General features: G+C 37.4%; 1 protein-coding gene across 1 annotated transcript in view; it reads right to left on the minus strand.

Moving 5' to 3' along the window:
• Positions 1 to 18570: 18570 nt before the first annotated feature.
• Positions 18571 to 23933, minus strand: part of dock4b (dedicator of cytokinesis 4b) — a 173047-nt gene continuing 167684 nt past the window's right edge. The window contains exon 53 of the mRNA XM_037696152.1: positions 18571 to 19064. Within this exon, the coding sequence (XP_037552080.1) occupies positions 18609 to 19064 (456 nt within the window). The 3' untranslated portion in view covers positions 18571 to 18608. The remainder of the gene's footprint in view (positions 19065 to 23933) is intronic.

Consider the following 23933-nt stretch of genomic DNA (forward strand, 5'->3'; position numbering starts at 1 on the left):
ATTTATCTACCTTTAATGCCAAGAAGTGATAATTAGGTTGGTAAGTTGCAGCCAGATGCTGCTAATCAGTTATTCTGAATCCATCAGCAGATGGGGGCTTTTTTTAAAAAGAAAAAAAAAGCAGCTTTCATGTCCGAGTTACTGTCTGATGGAAATACATCAGCAGTGACCTTAGAAACGCTTTTTCTGCCAAATAATCTGGACATGGTTATAAAAAGGTAATTTGTAGACTACTTGGAGTCACTGAAGAATAATTTACAAGTAAAACAAACTCAAAACCTTCCAGGGGGTGGATATCCCAGCTGGGTCACTCATGATGAAGTTTAGAAAACGTGCTAAAATAACAGCTGCACAAGTTATTGGAAAAACTACGGTGTCAACAACAACAATTTGTGTAATAATAAATCTGTCATGGATAACTTGTAATTCACCGGAGTGTGTTGTTTGGAGTGTAAAGACGTTGCAGCACCAGACACACAAAACCAACAGAATTCAGCATCTTTGAGCAGCAGATCAATGTTTTCCACTCCGCTGAGCTTGTTTAACATTAAATCAAGTTAACAATTTAAACGCTGATTTAGCATTTATTCATTTCCATATAGTCAAATACGTCTGCATTTGGCCACTTAACCATTAAAATATGAATTAATTTGACTCATTCAGGAATAACGCTATGATTTTTAGCATTTGTAACTTCTGTACTTGAACTTTTATTAAAAAAAAAAAAAGAAATACATTAAGATCTACTCATTTCCTCCAAGAATAATGTTCTGAAATGTACTTTAGCATATTCGTTGTATTTAAACTCATTTTTATGGGTTAGCCACGTTTAGCCTTGAGCTACAGTTTTGCTGCTGCAGCTTCTTGCTGCTCGTTTGATTTGTTCTTCAAATCTTTGCAGAAAAATCAATTCTCTAGCTCGCCTTAGTAATCAAGGTTTTCTTTAACTACACGAAAAATACAGATGAGCAGCACATGAAGAAAAACAAAAAGTTGCAGGAGGCCTGTTCCAAAAGCAAAGTTTAACACATCCTTTAATGATGTTCATGTCAAAGTCGTAATTTCAAACAAGCAAAGTAAAGAAAACATCATTTTTCTCAGTGCAAATGAAGTTAAACTTGTTTTTTTAAATAGTCCACTTGTATGCTTTGCTGTTGCAGTTTATTGGGATTAACTAACAGTGATTAAAGAAAGTTTGGGGATACATTTACTAACCGGAGCAGTTTAGCATCCGGTTGTAAATCATAAATAGCACCTATGGGAGCGTCACCTCCGCACGCAGGTGCATCTCATTTCAATAATGACCAAAGAACATTTCCAGGAGCAGCTTAAATTAGTGCAGAGTTGCAAACGGCCCGACTTGTAAATAATGAGCCTGTAATTTATTAACGACCAACACAAAGTGCTGCTGCACAACAGGCCGGGAGCACGAAGCGCCTGAAGGAATGGAACGTCTTCTACAGGTCCGAGCAGAAATAAATCTGAAACATTCAGACTATAAAAGAAAACGTGAAAGAAAAGTAAGAAGTTCATGGAGGTTGTGGACGTATTACACAATTCTGTTTACCTGGTGATTCAAAGTTATAATTTTATAATAAATAAGCGGTGTTGGCAATTTTAATAAGCTTTTTTTGTCAGAATGTTTATGAATCATTCACACTGTTGTGATACATTTTTTTCATTCAACATTTTTTGTGCTATTTCAATAAATTACATCAAAATGTTCAGCTCGTTCAGGACTTTTGGTATTGATGCAACTTTAGCTGTTTGAAATATTTAGCCTTTTCTGCCGTTTTTCTTCTCATAGAAAATGAATTGAGCTCATTTTACATCCTTCAACTCTTTAGATCTGTTTACAAGCTTCTACTGCTCCTTTCACATTTTATTCTTGTTCAGCTTCTTTCTGCAAATTTAAAAATTTCTTCAGCTATTTTCAGCTGTTTTGTATTTTATTTTTTTTTAGATTTCTGCCAACTAAAACATTTGTGCTTTTTCTAACTTCTTGATGCTAATTACAGCTCATCTTCTTTCTGCTTATTTATACAATTATTTTTTCTTCTGCTATTTAAGTTGCTACTGGTATTTAGCTGTTTAATGTTCATTTTAGCTTTTTCTTCAATAATTTAAACTTTTTTTGGCTTAATTCAGAAAAAAATGTACTCTCCACTTCCTACTGGTGATTTAAGCTTCTTTTTGCTCAACTTTTTAGCTGTTAATTTGCAAATTTAAGCTTTTTTCAGATAATTTCCATTGTTTGTGCCCATTTCTACTTCTTTCAACATAATTGGGCAAACATGTTCTGCTTTCTTTTTCCAATTTAAGCTTGCTCTAAATTTCTAGCTTTATAATTTTTAGCTAACTTCATCCATTTTCAGATAAATTTTGGCATCTTTCAGCCTAATTAACTTAGTTACGTTAATTTCAGCTTATGCTCCTTTCAGCGTTTTTTCCTGCTAGTTTCAGCCTTTTCTGCACTTTCAGCTGCTATTTAGCACATTTGATACTCATTTTAGCTTTTTCCAGCTAATTCTTTTTATTTTAGCTCATTTCAGTTATTTCCGCTTCCTTCTGGTAGTTTAAGCTTCATAGCCTTTTCAGCTACTTTTTGCTCATTTCAGCTTTTTTTTAAAGCTAATTTCCTATTTTTTGTGCTCGTTTAAACTTAATTTAAGAAATTTCTGTTCCGTCTTCTTTCTTCTGCAAATTGTAGGCTTGTTAATCCATTTTAGCTACATTTCAGCATGTTTTTAGCTAATTTCAGCTGTTTTTCAGCAAGTTCTTTTACAATAAACAAACACACTGCATTTTCGCAGGAAATGCACTTTTAGTTAATAATTAGTGGGCAGCTTAAAACGAGACAAAAAAAAACAAGTTTCCAGAAACTAAGGTGTTCCGATGCTCCTTTGACTCAACTACAAGACCTGCTCAACCAAAGACGCTCGAACGCCAACAAGAATTCAAAACGAGCCTGGGGACGATCCACTCCGTCGTCTTCTCTGCGGTGATTTTCAACAGAGCTGCTTTTTATCTCAGCAGTCGCCCTTTCTGGGGACAGAGTTTCAAAACCTCACCTGACCTTATTATTCATGCGTGTAGAAGAAGAAGAGAGACCTCCTCACTGCTGGACTCGGCCAGGCGGAAGCAAGGGGGTCGCCCACAAGACGGCAGCCAGCGAGAGGCTAACAATTATTTTAATACTCACCCCGTGGAGGATGAGAGCTGGTGACAGCGAGGGGTTAGACGAGGCCAAGAAGTGGAGCTTTTAACATGGCTGGCCTGATGCAAGTCTTGATGCAGCTGCCCTCTGGTCCTGTTGAGAAGACGACTGAGTCACATGGAGGAGACGGAGGAGGCAAAGATTGAAAACCTTTGGCAGGAAGAAAAACTCTGTAAACAGAGGTCACCGTTTCGTGACCTTTGGAGGATGACTCACTGAAAGAAAGAGGAACCCATGCCATATGATAATGAGAGATCTGGAGCTGGCTTTGAGCCAACACTCTCAGGCATGGAGGACGGACACGAAGAGTTCAAAAATCATAAAGATTTACTGAAAGAGGTTCCTGCCACTATACAAAAACCCACATCTGATAATGTTTTACAAAGTGTTTAAATTCAAACCCTTTGAAATTGAGCATCATTGGTACAAAGCATTGATTGCTTTATGCCAATGATGGATTGTACCGTTTAATCTTTGTGTAACGGGTCTCTCTTGCAAATTGTGTTTCAGTACGACTAAACTATTAATAAATAAATGTTCGTACCAAATACAGGAAGATATCCTCAACAGTAAAAATGAATCATGTACTCCACATCTAAGAAATTGGAATGTTGTGAAAATGTTCAATATTTTTTGTCAACCACTTCAAAAAGTGAAACTTGTATATTACCGTATTTTATGACCTATAAGTCGCATCTGTCCAAAAATATCTAATAATTTGGAAAAATTCATAAATTAGTCACTTCGCCATATAAGATGCACATATTCACCGCTGACAACCCGGAAATGTGGACCGGTGTTGTGCTAAAAATTGATTGGCTGCCAAATGGGGGCTGTGGGAGCGTGCATGGGAAGACTTTAACAAGAATAACACTTAAAAACAATTATTTGTTTGCTCAAAATTATAGTAAAGGTGTGTCTCAGTTGAACTTTTACTTAATAAATGCACTTTAATGGTCAAATTAGCTGCATTTTGCCTGGGCGGTGCAGCAAAATGAAATAAAAGCACGATCCCGGAGCTGGATGAAGGTGTCAGGCTATGGCAAGCCGATTGTGTCATTAACAGCCACTTTTACCTATTCCATGACACAACGGCATGCCATACTAGAGTGCCATCTAGCAGCTAAAAATTGTAGTGTTCAATATTTTCAATGTCAGAATGAATGAGAACGGTCATATCTCGATCAAAAATTGGTTTATAAATGTGGGTTAAAAAAAAATCCATAAATAAGTTGCTTCGGCGTATAAGTCGTAGGGCATGCAAATTGGGCAAAAAGGTGCAACGTATAGGCCGAAAAATACGGTATACGGAGTCAATACATAGAGTGAAGCCTTTATTTATTGGAATTTTGATGATCATGCTTACAGATAATTTTAAATAAAGTACCATCAACCTTTTCTGGCCTTCAGGTCCTCAACAGCGTCGATGAATAGTGGAGCTATATTTTTAATAATTTAATGCCATTTTCACGTTTATTTTCCCTCCTAACTTGAGAAAAATGATGGTTATCGTTGTAAAATTTAGCTCCTTTCTATTTGCACCTTCAGTTTGCCTTTGCAGCAAATGGATGAATCTCACCGTTGGACATAAAAGACGCCTCATCTGATTAAAACGTTTGTTTCCTCGCCCTCATCAAGGAAAAGCCAACTCAGCAGTCAGGGTGACACCAGCTCAGCAGGAGCACAATGAAATGTTTCACCAACATTTGCCCCTTCAGGACATTGTTTCAATCATTTTATGAGAACTGGGAGCGATGGGAGCAACAATAAAGATGAAATACAGTTTAGTGCTACAGCGTTTAGGAAACTGACGACCGTACTTGAGAAGAAATAGGAGGACCCGCTTCCCTTAGGTCTCCAGGAGAAAATGCCACAGATTCTCTGTAGTCTAGCACAGATCGGTTGCAGATTTTAATAAACTGTAAAAAAAAATGCTTTCATTACCCAATCAACCTTTTGACTGGACACATTTAGCATTTTGTTTGTCTTTATTATACAGTTAAAACGATCTATAAGTGCTCGTTATTGACACGGCGAATGGGTTCATTTAATTACGAAGAGGAGAGTTTTGTTTTTTGATTTTGTTTTCATCTCAAACTTAATGCAATTAAGATTTTTTTTTAATTCTTTGGTTTATTGTAACGGTTGAGCACACGTCAAGGTTTTGATCCTTTGAGCGATGCGCTTGTGAGGCGAAGAACCCTCCACTTAAAAACAGGTACTCGTGTGAATGTTTATGAAGCATATTGTCATCCATTTTTCTTACGTAGATTTTTCAGCGCACTTTTTGTGCCATTTCAACGAATCATAGATCAAAAACGTTCAGTTCGTTCAGGACAATCCTGCTATGAGTTCCAGTATTGGTGCAACTTTAGCTTTTTGAAATATTTAGCCTTTTCTGCCATTTTTTCCTCATAGAAAATGAATTGGAGCTCATTTTCCATCCTTCAAATCTTTATATGCGTTTACAACCCTTTACTGCTCCTTTCACATTTTGTTCTGCTTCAGCTTCTTTCAGCTTCCTTCTGCAAATTTAAAACTTTTTTCAGCTGTTTCTTCCAGCCTTTTTGCGTTTCCTTCAGCTTCTTTCTGCTAACTACAACATTTCTGTACTTCTAACTTCTTTATGCTAATTTCAGCTTGTCATGTGCCTTTCAGGTTATTTCTGCAAGCTTTTTCTGCCGTTTCAGCTACTATTTAGCTGTTCAATGCTAATTTTAGCTTTTTCAGCTAATTCCACATCTTTTGCACTCATTTAAACTTTTTCTAGCTTAATTCAGCAAAAATGTGCTCTTCTCTTCCTTCTTGTAATTTAAGCTTCTGTTGTTTTAGCTACTTTTCAGCTGTTTATTTTGCCAATTTCAGCTTTTTTCAGCTTTCCTTTTTTGTGTCCTCATTTCTGCTTCTGCCTAACTGGGCAAAAATGTTTCTGCTTTCTTCTGCTAATTTAAGCTTGTGCCAACTTTTCAGCTAACTTTTTAGTATTTTTTTAAAAAACTAATTTGAGCTGTTTTCAGACGAATTCATGCTTTTGTGGTAATTTCTGCTACTTTCAGCCTAATTAACTTATTTATGCTAATTTCAGTTCGTTACGCTCTTTTCAGCTTTTTTTCTGCTAGTTTCAGCATTTTGTTATTTCAACTACTATTTAGCTGTTTCTATGCTAATTTTAGCGTTTTCAGCTAATTCCACATTTTTGCAGCTCCTTTCAGATTTTTCCCACTTCCTTCTGGTAGTTTAAGCTTCATTTTGCCTTTTCAGCTACTTTTCAGCAACCTTTTTGCTAATTTCAGCCCTTTTTTTAAGCTAATTTCCTAATTTTTGTGCTAATTTCTACTCATTTAAACCTAATTCAGCAAAAGTCTTCTGCTTTTCTCTGCTAAATGAGGCCTGTTCTTCCATTTCAGCTACGTTTCAGCATGTTTTTAGCTAATTTCAGCTGTTTTTCAGCAAGTTCTTCTACAATAAGCATTCACACTGCATTTTTGCAGGAAATTTAATTCATATAGTTCAGGGATGTCGTCATGTCGGTTTATGTTTATAACTGAACACGGAGCGGTCTGTGGGAAATCAAACATTTGGTTAACAAGTCTGAAAAGATCAATTAAAATGAATCGGAGTCTGTACAGATAATAAACCCACTTAATGGTTTCATCTTTAATCTTTTATTTGGTCCGAAGAGAAATGAAGAATAAAGAAGCGTTTTAAAAGAAGACCATTTTAATTACAGCTAAAAATTGCTTGCAATGCTAAACTGGTTCTGTGGTTGCTGATGCGTACGGATTATGAGCGGGAGAAATAATCCTGGTCAGATTAGTTCAACTACAAAGTGTGGTTTTACAGAGTCGAGTAACATTTCCCTCTGGACTGTCTAAACAAATTCAACACCTTCATGCTGAAGTTTTAAATACTGCATAAATACGTACAGCAAGTTTCTTTCCCCTGTTTGTGTTTCGTACTCCTGAGTCAAAACTAACAGTTGATTCCCAGTTCAGCAGAGTCCTCTTCAACGTCAACTTGCCACCAGAAAAACAAAAAAACATTTGAAGCTTCCAGGTGAAAATCCCTTATAAACCACTGAATGCCACAAAGCAGATATAGGAGTTGAGTGTAGAGATAAAACGCACCGTCTATTCTTGGGAGCTTCCCTTTGAACCCCCCTCCCTGCAGAGCTCCTCCAGCTTCACCTCTCCCTGGAGACGTTTGCAGAGCGAGACAAACACTTCCTCTGCGGCTGTGTGTTCTCCTAATATGCAGCTGGAAACTTAAAATTGATACTTTGCACTAACCCCCACCCCAAACTTGATAATTATGCATGATGGCCCATGAATGCTTAAAGTGGAGAATGTTTAAGGAACAGCTGCAGAAGACCTCATGCAGAGTAATGGATGCTGCTTCTATTAAAATGTGCTGAATGGATTTACAACTACAGGAAGCTCTGCAGCTTGATCATATTTACAGTCTCTAATAGTCCTGCTATTAAAAGTCATTGTATTTTTATTTTATTTTTTTTGGCATTTTAATCAAGATAGGCTTGTTGCACCAACCACAAATTCAAGATATTAAGCTGCCACAGTCTGGGACAAGCTGGAGACACAGAATGACAAGAAAATAAAAAAAAAACACATCAGGTCAACTATTTCACAGCTAAGTTCAGATCAGAATTCACTGGAAGTTCACACAGTGACCCAAAACAAACAGCTCGGAAATGATAGAAATGAAACTGAAAAAAAGAATTTGACATTGCCATTGAGCAGTGGCGGAGAAAGTACTTTAAGTACCACATTAACATTTTTATTTAAAGTAAACGAGTACTTGCTTTTAAAAATGCTTAAAGTATTAAAAGTAAAGTACTTGGTGAATGTATTACCCAATGTCTACAATATCAGTAAGTGTACGTACCGTATGTATATTTTCTGTAATACATTAATAGTGTCGAGTCATTTTAATGATCAATGCTGCAGATAATGTTTTTATTGTGACAGTTCACATCAAAGTTCATGCTCAATAATCCTTGATCATAATAACGATCATAATAATTAATGAACTTTGATGTTTTTACTTTGGCTAGCTGCCTCAGAGAAGTCGACGGGGGAAAGGGCGGGCCCCAGAAACCATCTTATCACCAGCAAACTGGTTGGTCCACTGTGGGATTATGCTGCTTATGGGACTGAGTTTGTTGTGGCTCCTCAGACTGATGAAGTCCTTTGGATGAAGGACGAAATGTAAAAAAAAAATAGACACCGTCCAGATGACCTGACTGAACTTTGTTGGATTTTTCACCTGGATTACTGAGCATGAACTTTGATTGGCAGGTAAGATTTTTTTTCCCCACCACTTAAAAAACAGCTGATTCACTTGATAAAATAAAAAAAGGTACTATATGACCGAGGAGACAATTGGAACAGCGTGACCATTTTGACGATGTTCAAAACTCCTACAGAACGAGAACAAAGCCCTACAACCAGGACCCCTCAAACAGTTCAGAATCTCCCTGACAAAAGTTATTCACCATGTGTTGCAACAGTTTCAGCCTTTGAGGAAGCTCGAAGCAGCTCCTTTGTCAACGAAGGCACTCTGAGGCGGCAGGTTTGCTGGATAGCAGGACCACGTCTGCACCTTCTGCTGCAAGGAGACTCGGCGATTAGCTGGAAACTCATTCCTGACATTGTAATTGCTGTCAAATTAGAGCCACAATCACCAACAATTATGATGAGTGCTGACAGGTGAAGTGTGTTCATCTCTTCATCACCACACTCACTCTCTCACACACACGGTGTTTAGAAGCGAGAGGAATGTGCGATTGTTCAAGGTCTCTCGGTCAAGCAGCACCGTTCCATCAACACACAATTGTTGTGCTGATTATACAGCAAGAGCCAGTTGAACTACGGCGGAGGGATAATTATGTGCTTTGTGATAAACAAGAAACCTGCTCCCTGGTGTTTAAGTGTCTTCTGTTGGTACACACCATGCAGTAACTCCTCTACGGCCTCTAAACCACAACGTTCACAACCGTGTCCCGTGGAACAAAGGAGCAACAAAACCATTTGTGTTAATCAAAAGGCTAAATTTAGACACATTTATACTCGTTCGATTCAATCAGTGTATTTCTGTTCACGTTTATGAAAGACATCTGGGTCTCCAGTTGGAAAAACCCTGACGTTCACACTCGATTCAGTGTGGGGGGAAACAATGTTGTACCCATCGTCCAAGTCCATGCTCATTAATCCAGGTACAAATCCAACAAAGTTCAGTCAGGTCATCTGGACAGCTTCTTTTTTTTTTTTTTGATGAGATGTTTCATCCTTCCAACTGTAGTGAACTAAGCCTCAGGTCAAATCTGGCCCTGAGGGCCCTCCTGGGACAAGAACTGTCATTTCATTGATTTGAGTCCAGAAACACAAAATTAAGTTCATCCAGAGACTTTCTAAGTGTCCTGCACTGATCAATTGAAAGAACACTCTCTTTTTTATTATCATTACTATTTTACAAATGTCTTGCGAAGTGTACCGTGGGATAAGCTGGGTCCAAAGGAGCGTGTTGTTCTGGTTATAACAGACAAATTCCCTCACCCATCTCTCTCCATTTAAACTTCATTTCCCATCTTTAAAACTCTTCTATCTGCCAGTAATCATCCAGATATTTTCAGAAATGTCTATTGGTTTAAAAGCTGCAAGTGAAACCATGGCCGTATGGTTTCTAATTGTAAAGCTAATTAATTAAGCTGTTGTTGAAATCAATTTGCCAAATTAATGTAAATGTTTGATGTTAAACTTTGATTCTGTTAATAAATGACCGCATTCATTTTGATGGGTCAAAGAAAATTAACGTCTCACGTCACATTTAATTAGTCAATGCACGATAGAACTCAGTCCAGAAAAATGAAAGAATCCGTTTAATTTATGAATAATATCTAACAGATAAATGTTCATTACACAAAGGACTTCAGCGATAGTGTGGTCAGTCTTCATACTGATGAAGTCCTTTGGATGAATGACGAAATTTCTCAACAACAAAAAAGAGAAGCCATCCAAATGACCTGACTGAATTATGTTGGATTTGTACCTGGATTATTGAGCGTAGACTTTGATGTTTTGAACAACTTTGGCTACGGCTGCCTGAGAGGAGTCGACAGGGGAGACTGTGGACCCCAGAAACCATCTTACCATCAAACTGGTTGGTCCACTATGTGGGTGTGCTGCTTGGGACTCAGTTTGTTGTGGCTCCTCGGACTGATGAAGTCCTTTGGATGAAAGACAAAACATCTAAAAGAAGCCGTCCAAATGACCTGAACTTTGTTAAATGTTTAACCTATGCTAACCATTTCCTCTTAAAGGGAGGGGCTTGGAGACTCCCCATAGTTTGCTTGTGAAATTTCTAAATGTAACGTTAGGTCCCTCAAGACAGGGGCAAAGATCACAGGACGTCTGTGACGTAGATTTTGATATTACACCAGTGGGATTTTCAAAAAACCTGCATGAAAATTAAAGAAAACCTCTGCCGTCACCGAGGTCGTTTGATAGAAGCACTTTATGCATGAACAACTTTGTACCCAAAAAAGCTGATAGATTTTCTCATCAAACAGCAAGTGAAGTGCAAAGATTCACTCTGCTGAGAGCAACAAGCAAATGCATCATGCTTCCTGCAGCGTAAAGCTTTTTAAACTAAAACCAGTTGAAAGAATAAATGTCTAAATGTCTAAAAGGTACAACCATTTCCACTGAACATTAAACAATTCCATAGCACATCAGTTTGCAGCGTACAAAAACAACGCGTTTAACTGCAGATGCGTACTTGAAGTCGAACAGCCCGGAGGACATTGAATGCATCGGCTGATAATAAGGCGTCAAATATTCTCCAGAGAAGAGAAAATAAAAGAATTGTCAGAGCACAGCGTCACCCAGAATACCCAACATGTCAACCACGTCCCATTTAAAATATGTACCCGTCAGAAAATTCAGCTCTTTTTTTAACAGCAAAAAACAAAACCATACAACAAGCTGTCATCAGCATCACAAACAACATCTGATCTCTGGAAACATCCAAGTTTGATATTTTACAAATATAAAAACAAATGATCTAAGGACAATGTGAACTTGACATCTATGGTGCAGAGAAGGTCGAGTGGAAACCATCTACCTGTACATCTTTTAGCACCAAAGGCAGCATCTCAATGGGTTGCAACCGTTGGTGACAAAATGCCAAAAACATTTTTGGGAGGTTCCAAAATGTCAGAGTTGTAGTCTTGAAATTATCTCAATTTCTTCAGTTCTAGAGTGCCAGATCTGTATTTTTTGTCAGTGTATATGCGAACGTTGGCATGTTTAGGCACAAATTTCACTAGGGCGTAGGATTTTGAATTTTGGCTCATGAATCCCTAAATGGAAAAAAAAAAAATAATAATAAAACACTGTAATGCCACATTGTTGTGTGCTGCCGACTATCCCTGCTGCTGATCTCAAGCTGCTGATTTATTTCATGCTGCTGTGTTCATTCGTACTCGTCTACTCACAGACTCATGTTTGTGCTGCTGTTGTTCAGCATATTGTTTTTGCACTATTCAGTGTTTAGCATATTTCTTAGTTCATATGATCAACTGTTTACATTTACAATTTATACTTTTGCTATTGCTGGATGTAACTGGGACCCTGTACACAATTTTGTTCCACCATATTGTGAATGATAATAAAGAACCATGACTTGATTTTAAGTGAAAATTTGTATTGTTCCTCATTTTTGCGTCTACAACTAGTCCATTAGACAGACCAGAGAAACATAATGCACAGTTTGCATAAAGAGTATCACATAAAGCACATTATACACCCGTTAAACTGCAATACAGTGATCTGTAGCAATGGCCCGGACAAGTAAAGGTTGAGTATGCAATACTCATCTAGCGAGGATGCACATGTAAATCAAGCTTTATTAATTTATCTTGAGCGAATCAATGAGAATAACCTGTGTAAATAAAGGTTGAATGAATCAGAAGTTATAGGATGGACAGAGACTATACCATTATTCATCCACCTTTTAACAGGCGTATAATAAAAACAACCTCACCACATAAGCAAACTTTACCACCTGCAGCTTTATTACGATACAGTTTAATGCTCGGTTGAGTTAAAACTAATGACTTTAGTCACACATTACCTAAAATTAGAGCAAAAAGTAAATAAAGACAGCACTTGACAGATCTTTATTAATATTAGGATATGTAACTTTTTGGTCTGAACATCTGTTAATATATTTTACATCTATTAACAGATAGCCAACCCGGCCATAAAAAATAAACAGAAAGGGCCCTGAAATTTAATTCTGTTTTATAAAAAGTGTTTACATAGTACAGTGAATGACAGAAACGTAAGATGTAGTTACCGTTACTTTTATTATCATTTACCAGTTACAAAAAACGTGACTTATACTGCTAGTTTTTATGACTAGTGTCCCCACTATGCTAGCAATGCTAAACCTTGCTACATGTTATCTTATTACTTTTATAAAAAGTGTATTTCACACTCCATAGTACTGTGAATTACAAAAACATAACTATTTACTCTTACTTTTATTATTATTTAGTTAGATTAAAAAAAGTTGTTAAACTTATAGGCCTAGTGCTAGTTTTTTTGGCTAGTGTCCCCACTATGCTAGCAATGCTAAAGCTTACTAAATTTGGTATTTTATTGGTTTCATAAAATGTGTATTTCACACTCCATAGTACTGTGAATGACGAAAATAGAATTATTTAGTTACTTTTATTATTACCGTTACAAAAAAAAAAAGTTAAACTTATAGGCCTACTGCTAAGTGTCCCCACTATGCTAGCAATGCTAATCACTGGCTTAGCTTGCTACACGTTATCTTATTACTTTTATAAAAAGTGTATTTCACACTCCATAGTACTGTGAATTACAAAAACATAACTATTTACTCTTACTTTTATTATTATTTAGTTAGATAAAAAAAAAGTTGTTAAACTTATAGGCCTTGTGCTAGTTTTTTTGGCTAGTGTCCCCACTATGCTAGCAATGCTAAAGCTTGCTAAATTTGGTATTTTATTAGTTTTATAAAATGTGTATTTCACACTCCATAGTACAGTGAATGACAAAAATATAATTATTTACAGTTACTTTTATTATTACCGTTACAAAAAATAAAAAAAGTTAAACTTATAGGCCTACTGCTAAGTGTCCCCACTATGCTAGCAATGCTAATCATTGGCTTAGCTTGCTAAATTTGGTATTTTATTAGCATTAGCTTAATGTGTTAGCATGCACTTTGCATTTTTAGTAACAGAGCACAAAAGTTGTTTATTGGGGGAAAACAGTTGATTAAATGTCAATGTACCTGGTTCAAATTAACATTGCAAACACTTTTTCCACTCAGAGTTAAAAGAAATTCTATATTTTTATGCTCAATAAACCAACTTGAACCTTCATGTTACCATCTTACATTCACTGCACCTTAGAAAACATTTTTCCTTTACCTTATAGTTTGCCATTTGAAAAATATGCCCAAAAGTTTTAGCTAGCGTTTTGTCTAAAATTTCATATCCTAATAAAACAGGAGGTTTCATCAAAAACAAAGAAACTAAAGATTAAATGAATTCAAAAAGTTAAAGGGACAAAGTGAATCTTTAGGGCTTACCTGAGCTGCTTTTAATTCTTATAAATCCCAAAACAGGCGCAGGTGCACGGTGGCAGGGCAGCAAATGGTTTATAGCGTACGCAGTAATCCTAAATAAACTTTTAGCAACATTAATTTACTAATACAAACAGGAATAAAAGTGTCTGAAGCAGCTTGAGGCGCTCACTGCTCACATCGTTAGTTTAACAAGCAACACCTGTGCTGCTCAGTGAGTCCAAATCCTCTTTAAAACCTTTTGGAACGTCCTCATCAGGACCACAACCGTTGAACTTTGGCTTTTGATGTGGATTTTTAATTAACTTACCAAGATTAGCTTTAAAAGAGGCACAGGAATGTGGCTTTACTTGAGGCTTATGAATTGTTCGCCTGTCAATAATAAGAAAAATGTGTTAGGGTTTGTTTTTGTCTGAACTAAGGATGCACGATATTGGATTTTTGGCCGATATCCGATACTTTTTTCCTAGATCTACTTACAGAGACCACATAGCTTTCTCTGCTGTGGAATTAAAATACATTATTTTGCATGGTCTTTGGATGGACTGCTGGTTGACCGCTCTTTCACTTTGATTCCGGCCATCATGAACTCATCGTAATGGTCAGGATGGTGGGTAGGGGACAACTATGACATATCAACATTAAGACTAGGGATGCACGATATTATCGGCACTGTATCGGCCGATATTGGCGATAATATCGTGCATCCCTAGTCTTAATGTTGATATGTCATACCCTACCCACTCTACAAGTTTTGTCGGTCATCTTCCATAAGCCATTTTTGAGTTTGCTTAGTTCAATTAGCGATGGTGGCTATCTTAAATGGAACAAACTCCAAAAGTTTGTCAGCTTTAGATGTACATCCAGTGTTCCCTTTCAAATGGGTTAATTAAAATATTCCCAGTAGTTCATGAGATATTTTGCGAACAGACACACACGCAGACATGTTCGCTCACCTTTAATGGTGATCAAACCTTCCATCTGTATTTCATCGGGCAGTTTATTGAACTTGTAAATGAATCAGGAGTCATTTCACATGACTAGTTTTTCTACACTCACAAAATAAAAGTTTGAACATTTATAATCATTTGCTGCTTCAACATTACATTCAAAGCTGTAAATTGTTATAGCTACATTATTATCATTTTTTTTGTTAAAAACACAATATGTACAATAATTGCAATACACAAATTTTTATATTTGGCATACTTACATCAATCTGCTCATAATTTACATCTTCTCAAGTACTGATTAATGTGAATATTTAATCTCAGAAATTCACAAAAAATACATACAAACAATACTAAAACTACCCACTACCACTCTCCCAAAGAATCTGAGTTAACTGCTGAATATTTTGTGCTAAAAATTCCTCTATTTTACAAAACAGTGTAAAACATGTATGCCACAGAGTATGTAGTTCACTGCAGCAACGTGGTGCGGCTGAACTGAGCAATTATTTATAGTGCAGTCAACTCACGTCCATATTTCAATTAAACAGAAAGCAAATCTCAGCTGTACAAATATTTGACCATTCATTGAGATCATTTCTCCTGTCGAAGTACTTCTAAGGTCATCAATGATTGCAAAAGTCACTTCCAATTCCTTCTTTCAGGTTCATATTAAAAACAGTACTGGTCAAACTGTGCTTTTTAGAATTAAAATGGTGGGAGATCGTTCCTTTGGCACCAAAATTGCTCTAAAACGTTTGTTTTTATAAGCGTGTCATGCAGGAGGAGCAGGATGTGGTCACGTAAACAGAAATGGCCACTGTGACAAGTCTATGCATGCATTTGGTCCAAGTTTGGCAGCTTACCTCTTAAAACCACTTTGACTTTCTAATTTACCGTGAGAAGTTCTATAGGCCTCAAATGAATCATCATCATTGTGCTGAAATTAAACATCGCTGATGAAAAATCACCAAACGTGGTCCTAAACATGATCAGAATTGTTATATGAGGCACAATACTGACATAAGTTGAATAAACCCCAATTTCAATAAAGTTGGGACTTTGTGCAGAATGTGAATAAAAATAGAATGCAATGATTTGCAAATCCCATAAACAGAACATAGTAACCATATTAGATGTTTATGAAATTGGACGAAAATAAGGTGATTTTGTTGGGACAGGGGCAATAAAAGGCTGTAAAAGAAGGTTGTACAAATAGGTTAAGTAGTCCTATTTAAAAAAACGAAATAGGTTAATTGACAACAAGTCAGTAAGAGGACCTAAATATAAATATAGCATTTTAGAAAGACTTGTGTCGCCCTGAAGTAAAGATGGGCAGAGGTTCACCAGTGTGGAAAAACTGCGTTTAAAAAGTGGAACATTTACGGAATAATGTTTCTTAATGAAAAACTGAAAAGACTGAATGCAGTAGTCCCTCGCTACTTCACGGTTCGACTTTCGTTGGACTGGCTCTTTCGCGGGTTTTCAACGCTTGTCAATAATATTACATGATTGGAATGATACGAGATAAATGTTAACGAGAAAAAAACTTCGGACAGGCACCTCCATTTTGTAGTTTTCTTTAAATAAGTCTACACTATAAGGCCAGTCAAAAGAATTACATTACCCAGAAGGCAACGGTGCTTCTGGTCGCTGCTTTCAATAAGCCTACACTGTATCGCCAGTCAAAAGAACTACATTACCCAGATGCCAACAGTGCGTCCGGCCCCTGATTTCTTGTAGTTTTCTTTCAGTAAACTTATATTGTATCACCGGACAAAATAACTACCCAGAAGCCAACAGTGCTTCTGGCCACTGCTTTCTTATAGTTTTCTTTCAGTAAGCCTACACTGTATCACCAGTCAAAACTTCAGTCAAAAGAACGACATTACCCAGAAGTCAACAGTGCTTCTGGCTGCTGCTTTCTTGTAATTTTTTTTCAATAAGCCGAAACTATATCGCCAGTCAACAGAAGTGCATTACCCAGCTGCTTTCTTGTAGTTTTCTTTCAATAAGCTTACACTGTAAGGCCAGTCAAAAGAACCACATTACCCAGAAGCCAATGGCGCTTCTGGACGCTGTTTTCTTGTAGTTTTTCTTTCAATAAGCCTACACTGTAAGGCCAGTCAAAAGAACTACATTACCTAGAAGCCAACAGTGCTTCTGGCTGCTGCATTCTTGTTTTCTTTCAATAAGCCTAAACTTTACCGCCAGTCAAAAGAACTACATTACCCAGAAGCCAACAGTACTTCCGGCGGCTGCTTTCTTGTAGTTTTCTTTCAATAAGCCTAACTTTACCGCCAGTCAAAAGAACTACATTACCCAGAAGCCAACAGTGCTTTCGGCCACTGCTTTCTTATAGTTTTTTTTAATAAACCTACACTGTATCACCAGTCAAAAGAACTACATTACCCAAAAGCCAACATTGCTTCCAGAGGCTGCTTTCTGCCGAAATTGAGGGAAAGTTTTGCAACGCAGTCAGAAGTAACAATCTATCTATGAAGCTCACAGAACTGGCAGGAAAGTCGTAAATAATTCGGAAGCTTCCTGAAGCTCAATTATCCACGTGCCCCTGGATGGGGCAGTGGGCTTCGTCGCTGCAGGGTAGGTCTGCTGAACCGAAACAGAGCTGCTGCTCTGCAGAGCTAGTGAGTAAAATTTAGTAGCTACATATATGTATGTTGTGAAAATGACGTAGGTTTAAGAGTTCAGAACATTGCAAGAGTGTGGGAAGGATTTATAAAGCCTATCGCGGGAGTTTGTGTGGAATGTACTACTGTATCCCATCAACTACAGCTCATAATGTCAGAACAAAATTAATAAGCTGGAAAATTACCTGAGCTCAAGGATGAGGCTGAAAGTCAAAAACTCAGGGACCACCACATTAAAACAGGTCTGATTCTGTTCTGGACATGAGCACACGGGCTCAGGAACATCAACAAATAAAGGTTAAAGCTCTATCATGCACAAAAAAAAAAAAGCCATCTGTGAGCACCATCCTGTTTACTGACTGTTAAACAAAAAGGGGATGACTAACAGAGTTAAACATGTTCCTGTAACTCAAAATGACCTTTTAAAAAATATATATATAGTACCACCTTTTAAAAATATATTTGATATATTGCTATGCTTAATTGAGATTAAAATTTGAGATTTACAAATCACTGCATTCTGTTTTATGTCACATTTACCTCATTGTCCCAACTTTTTCAGCAATGGAGTTGCATACAGTATTAGTGTAAGTGATAAGTCAAAGTTTTGCACTTTTCAGGAAATGACTATGAGAACAGACCCTTGTCTGTTACTGAAGCAAACTCAAGGCTTCTAGCACCTTTGTAAGCCAAACAGTATACAAACATACTGAGTTATAAAACTAAAAGTAAAAAAAACAAAACAAAAAAAAAACATAAAACGTGCAAGAATCACAGATAAAAGACTCTGTTTCCAATACTTAAGGCAAAAACAATTCTCATATATACCAATATACATATATCTGAGATTATTATTTCTATGAAAACCGTCTCATTTGTCTAGAATGTTCTGGTGTTATCACTGACTTGTGTGTACTAGAGATAAAAGTGCAGAAAGACCATGTCCAAGTCAACGCAACGCCTCCAGTGAATACAAAAAGAAACGTTCTTCGTCCGGTAAGTTTTACCGTTCCTTGTAATGGTCTGTTGATCTGCAGGTCTTCCACTGGTGTGTCAGGAATGCCAAACTCAAGATCACAAAAAAAGTTAGAAAAGTGCAAAATACGCCAGTGTGTGTGTTTATTTCCTCTTCCAATGGACCTGAAACAGCACCTATAGCTGGGACACCTTCCTGGGCAGGGGCCTCGGTCTGGGCACTCGAGGATCAGCGCTCCCGTCCAGCTTCATGCTGCCCGTGCGGAGCTGGTGAGGTTTGGGCGGCAGGGCCGGCGGGTCTGTTTGTGGGGGGATGGAGAGGCTGTGGGGCAGCGGCACAGGCCTTCGAGGGTTGTTTCTCTCGTACACGCTGTAGGGAGGCGGGGTTTTGTTCTCCCTGCGGATCGGCTCGTCCGAGCTGCTGGAAACAGAGTTTGGCAAGGTGATAGGCGGGGGCTGAGGGTAGGGCGGGTGGTCACCGGTGGGCAGCTCCGTGCCGGAGGCTTCTGACGCGCTGCAGCGACTCAGGGAGGAGATGCCGCTGCTGTAGCTGCCAGACAAGACGGGGGAGTTGGAAACCAGGCTGGCAGATTGGCACTCAGTGGGTGAAGGGGTGAAAGGTGGGACTGTGGTCTACGGAGAGACAAGGGACAGAAAGATTTGTTTATAAAATCAGTTTCTTTGTTTACTTTTTATATTTAACAGGAAAATGGTTCACTGCTTATTTAAATTATTTGAGTCAAACAGAGTTTAGTTTTGACCAATAAAAACACACCATCAATGCTTTAAACAACTCAAATGTTTTGACCACAACATCCTAACACAAACAAATAAATGTATAATAAGACTGGACAAATAGAGCTGTGAGCTGGTTTAAATAATATTTATTTGATATATTCCAGTTTGTACATCTTATATATGCACACAAATGTTAGATTTATGTTGGACTCGGACTACTTCTATTTATTTACTTCCTCTGAGAGATATATGAAAATATGACTTGAATTTCGCCGTTATGCAGATGACACTCTGCTTTGATCAATGGAACATGAGGAAGCTAATCAACTGTTAATTTATGTTACATAAAAGTGTCGTTTTTAAAAACCTTTTCCAAATTTGAGATGTTTAAAATCTGTTTCCTGTATGTATGTGTCAACAGATAATACAGAATTTTTCAGAAACATTGACCTAATTGACCTCATTTGTACATGCTTGCAATCACTTTGTGTCCTAGAAAAACTAAATTTTTATGGACTTATCTAATTTTTTCTTCAACCTATTGCTGTTGAACTTTGATCATGTGCTGAAATGGTTATAACTGAGCAAAAACTGTAAACAATGTCATACAAAACAAAGAGTTTTTAGAACAGGCTTCAGCCGAACTAGGAATGTTCTTTCTCTATATTTTGATATGCTGTTAACGCTGACACCTAGTGGCATAGCATGGGTATTACAACATTTTTGTTAGAATAAATGCATGGACAAATAATATAAAGATTTTTTTTTTTTTAATCAGCCTAAGACAGAATTTTGGTAACTTTTACATCCTAGTCCAGGTATAAATGGACTGAACAATATTTGTCACTAAAAACCTCAAGTTTCTTTCTCATTTTTATTTATAGTTAATAAGGCTTTACAAAAATAATATATTTTGCAAACTTCAAAACAACAGCTACCCCATTAATAAAATATCTGTGCTGAATTACATCTCCGAGAAACATATAGTGCAGATAAAACCACGTTTGTGTTTTTCACTAGAGACAAAAACGCTGATTATAATTATCTGGTTTATTACTTTGAGCGGTGCAAACATCAGAAGTATAAAGGAGTTGTTTTTCATCAATAATGAAACTTTTTCTTTCAAATCAAGATTGGATTAGAATTATTTATTCTATACATAGAATGAATGTTTATTTTACTCAACTGCATACACTTACAGATGAATATAATACACACAACTGTGAGCTGGATGCAAAGGTTAGGTGGGCCTTCTTCCTCTTTGTAAGCTACAAACACTGGGCTTTATTTGTTCATAAAGCTCTAACTTCTGTTTTTATCTGCTTTAGATTGATTTGATGCTACAATTTAATAATAAAACACACAGAACAGTATGAAATCGTCACTTCCCTGAGGGAAATTTACTCGTTTTACTTAATCATCTACACAGCTGATTCTAGAATAGACTCATAATGGCTTTACTCGTATAAATGCTTATGTGCCATTTATTTTTTTAGCTAAAATGACTAAAATAAAAGAATAAAGGTCATATAGTCAAGAAGTCTTTTAGAAAATGACATAACAGGATGTTTTGATATTGCACCATGCTGCCACTCTGCTTATTTTAATCAGTAAGACTCAAGCAAGGATGGTCAAGGATGATTAAAAGTCAAACATTTAATACAGTAAATAATTTAAACTCCTGGCTGTCTCTGCCAAAGACAACCTTCTTCCAAGTATCATCTTTACCTCTGGGTATGAGTAAGTGCAGCCCTGTCAGAGCGGCTACATGTTTTTTCTGCAGGTTCTGTGTTGCCCTAGGGTTTGCAGTCTGGTAATGGGCCCCTGGCTGCACAAACTGATGTTTGTGTGTGCGTGTTTGGTGCGTGTGCGCTCATGCAGCAGATAATGGGACCCTGCTGGAGGCCCACAGAGGATTCGTCATTTGCTGTGCAGTGATGGGCAGCTTGGTGCTTCGCTCCGGGCCTCTTCTTTTGCCGCACAAACAAATATGGCACACACTTCATCACACACCAATCTGACTGACAGAACACACCGAGCGCCAAGCTGTCACTCACACTTTGGTAATCTCTCTTCCCATTCTACAAGCAGACCACACACACACACACGTTCTGGTAGCTGTCACACGTGAGAAGACATCACACCTGCAAGCGAAGCTGGGAGCTTACGTTGTTTGCAAAAAGCTCACAAAGACCACGGCGGCGAGCAGAAGAAGAACCTCTGTTCCCAAACAACTTTTTACCCTCATTAAGAGCTTTCTCAGCGCTCACTTAACCTTTCCCAAACCTCTTCTGCTACGGCTGGCTGCTATTAACTAATAAGAGGCTCATTAACGATGAATCAAAGCTCCAAGGCAAACTGAGATTAACCAGTTTGTCTGTAGATATTTATAAAAAAAAGTATCCGAGGTCAGAAGTATCAAACACTCGTTTGAACAGCTTAGTTGATGGATGTTGAAGGGAACAAAAAGCGCAGCAAACAGTCTTATCACAGTAATAGTAACATTAATAAACAGTCTTTGTAGACATATTAACCGTTTAGCATTCCTTAAAAAGCACATCTCACCCGTCACCTTCCACGCCAGCCTTTTAGGCTAAGATCAATAAACACTGAGAAATGGCGAAGATGTAGCTGCTGAGAATACTACGCAGTGTTGTCAGATGTCACACAAAGAACGTGTTTTTGTAAAAGACTCCGCCGGCTACCATAATTTCAAATTTTAGCTAATTTAGGCCTGTTGCGATAAACAATAAATCAATTAATCGCATGATAAATGAAAATTATCGACCTCAATTTCATTTATCGGCTTTATCGTTTCTACTGAAGACACAGGATGACAAAAAGCTCAACTCCGGTGCTCTTCACTGACTCCTCCCTTTCTCTTTTCTCTTTTAAAATCTATTTTAATCGTCCAAAATCGTGTTTTTGGGTTGTTAAAAGCAGCTAAGCTGAGAAGCTAAGCTACGAGCTAAGCTAACAGGTCGACATCAGGAAAAGACCTCCGTCTTGTCGAAGCTCCAAAATTCACAGCTGGAACCCGGCGCCTTCATGTAAAAAGTTGTTTTTCTCTGCAAAAAGAAGCTGAGAACTTGTTTTCTGAGTTTTTAAATTAAAAGCTTTGTGCGAAAAATGCTGTGCTAAAGAGCTCAAACCACAACGAGCGTCCGCCATTTTGAGAACCGGGAAAAAAAGGAAGGAGAGACAGCCCATGTCACGTCAAGGACCCTCCCTCCCATTTTCTTAAAGAGACGTGCTGCTCGCTCCCTCACTATCCATCCTTCGGTTCAAACAGTCTTACACTGTCACCCGGTGGTCAAAAAAGGTACTACACTCAAAATAACTTCAACATTTCTTCTTAAATTTTACAATAATTACTAATTATTGTCAAATTTCAAACAATATTATTGTTTATCGCAATAATTTCTGAGACAATTAATCGCTCAGCAAAATTTGTTATTGTGACAGGCCTAAGCTGAATATCTGTAAAATTGACAAAGTTCTAGTTATTTTTGTTTTGACTTATGTCAGTTAGCCATGGAGGCTAGCTTGAACTGGGTTGACTGCAAAAGTTAGAGTTGCTGATGTGCATCCGATCACCACTTTCTAATAATTTCATTAAAATAACATATTTTGCTAACAGGCATACTGATAGAAAAAGGTTATACGTCGGAGTATCTTTCTACTGTGTTAAACTTAGTACCAAGTTTTTTACTTTCCTTCACCTTTTGACTGTTTAAAAAAGTTGCATACTTTTCAGCTAGACATGTCAAAACAAGATAAGCGTGCTCAAAGTTCCTCTTCAGCTAGTTTAGCTCAGAATCTATAAATTAGAGCTGACCGATACATCGGTAGAGCCGATATTTTAGGTCGATATGTTAGGAGACATCTGTGATAATTGTCCCATTATGCGCTGATATAAACACTTCTAATTTTCACCGCTAAAGTGCTGGAAACCAGACGTAATTGTACAATGTATCCAGCAGGGGGTGCATACGAACTACTTTCAAGTCATACGCGTGAGGTTTCACTTTCAGCACAGCCGAAGCAGGGAATAACTAAATACTGCGTAGTGTATTTTGCTGGACAGAGCATGGTAGAGTTATTGTAACTGATCTGTAAAATAAATAAAAAAATCAACAAAAAATTCTCTTCAATCCTCCAATCTGCTTGTCATTAGCTACGTGCCTCTCAAATTAGTAAGCTAACGTTTAGATAACATAGGCTATTGCCTTGCAAACCTTTATCCAGAACAATAAATCTAATGTAGAGGTAAAATATATCGGTGTTTGTAACGTTATCGTTGTCGTCCTCGATGAAATGCATCGTTTGTCTGAAATCTTTACATCTCTGCAAAGAAATAAATAAACAAATAAAAAAGCCACTGCAGTCAATAATAATTACTGGTAGGCCTTCACCATACATGACTGACTAACAGTGGACAGGGAAGGATGTTTCTTTGTTTAATTTATATTGTTGTAACACTTTATAAATTTAGGGTGAATAGTGGAGGATAGAAAATATGAACACACGTTAGGAAGACTGTTTCAAGACTTCAAGTGTTAAAACAGGCTCAAAAGTAGCTGTTTATTTTTTTCAAACATACATACATAGGCATGGATAGACATTGTCATTTGACAGCAATAAGTAACACTAGAAGAGAGGCTTAATATAGTCATCTGCTTTTGTGGATTTCCAGTTAACAGGCGACACCCTCCCAGAGACTGGAGTATATTTAGCTAAAACAATGAATGCCCTGCAGCCAGT

Source organism: Nematolebias whitei, chromosome 22 (genome assembly GCF_014905685.2).
Source record: "Nematolebias whitei isolate Nwh7 chromosome 22, NemWhi1, whole genome shotgun sequence".
Lineage (NCBI taxonomy): Eukaryota > Metazoa > Chordata > Actinopteri > Cyprinodontiformes > Rivulidae > Nematolebias > Nematolebias whitei.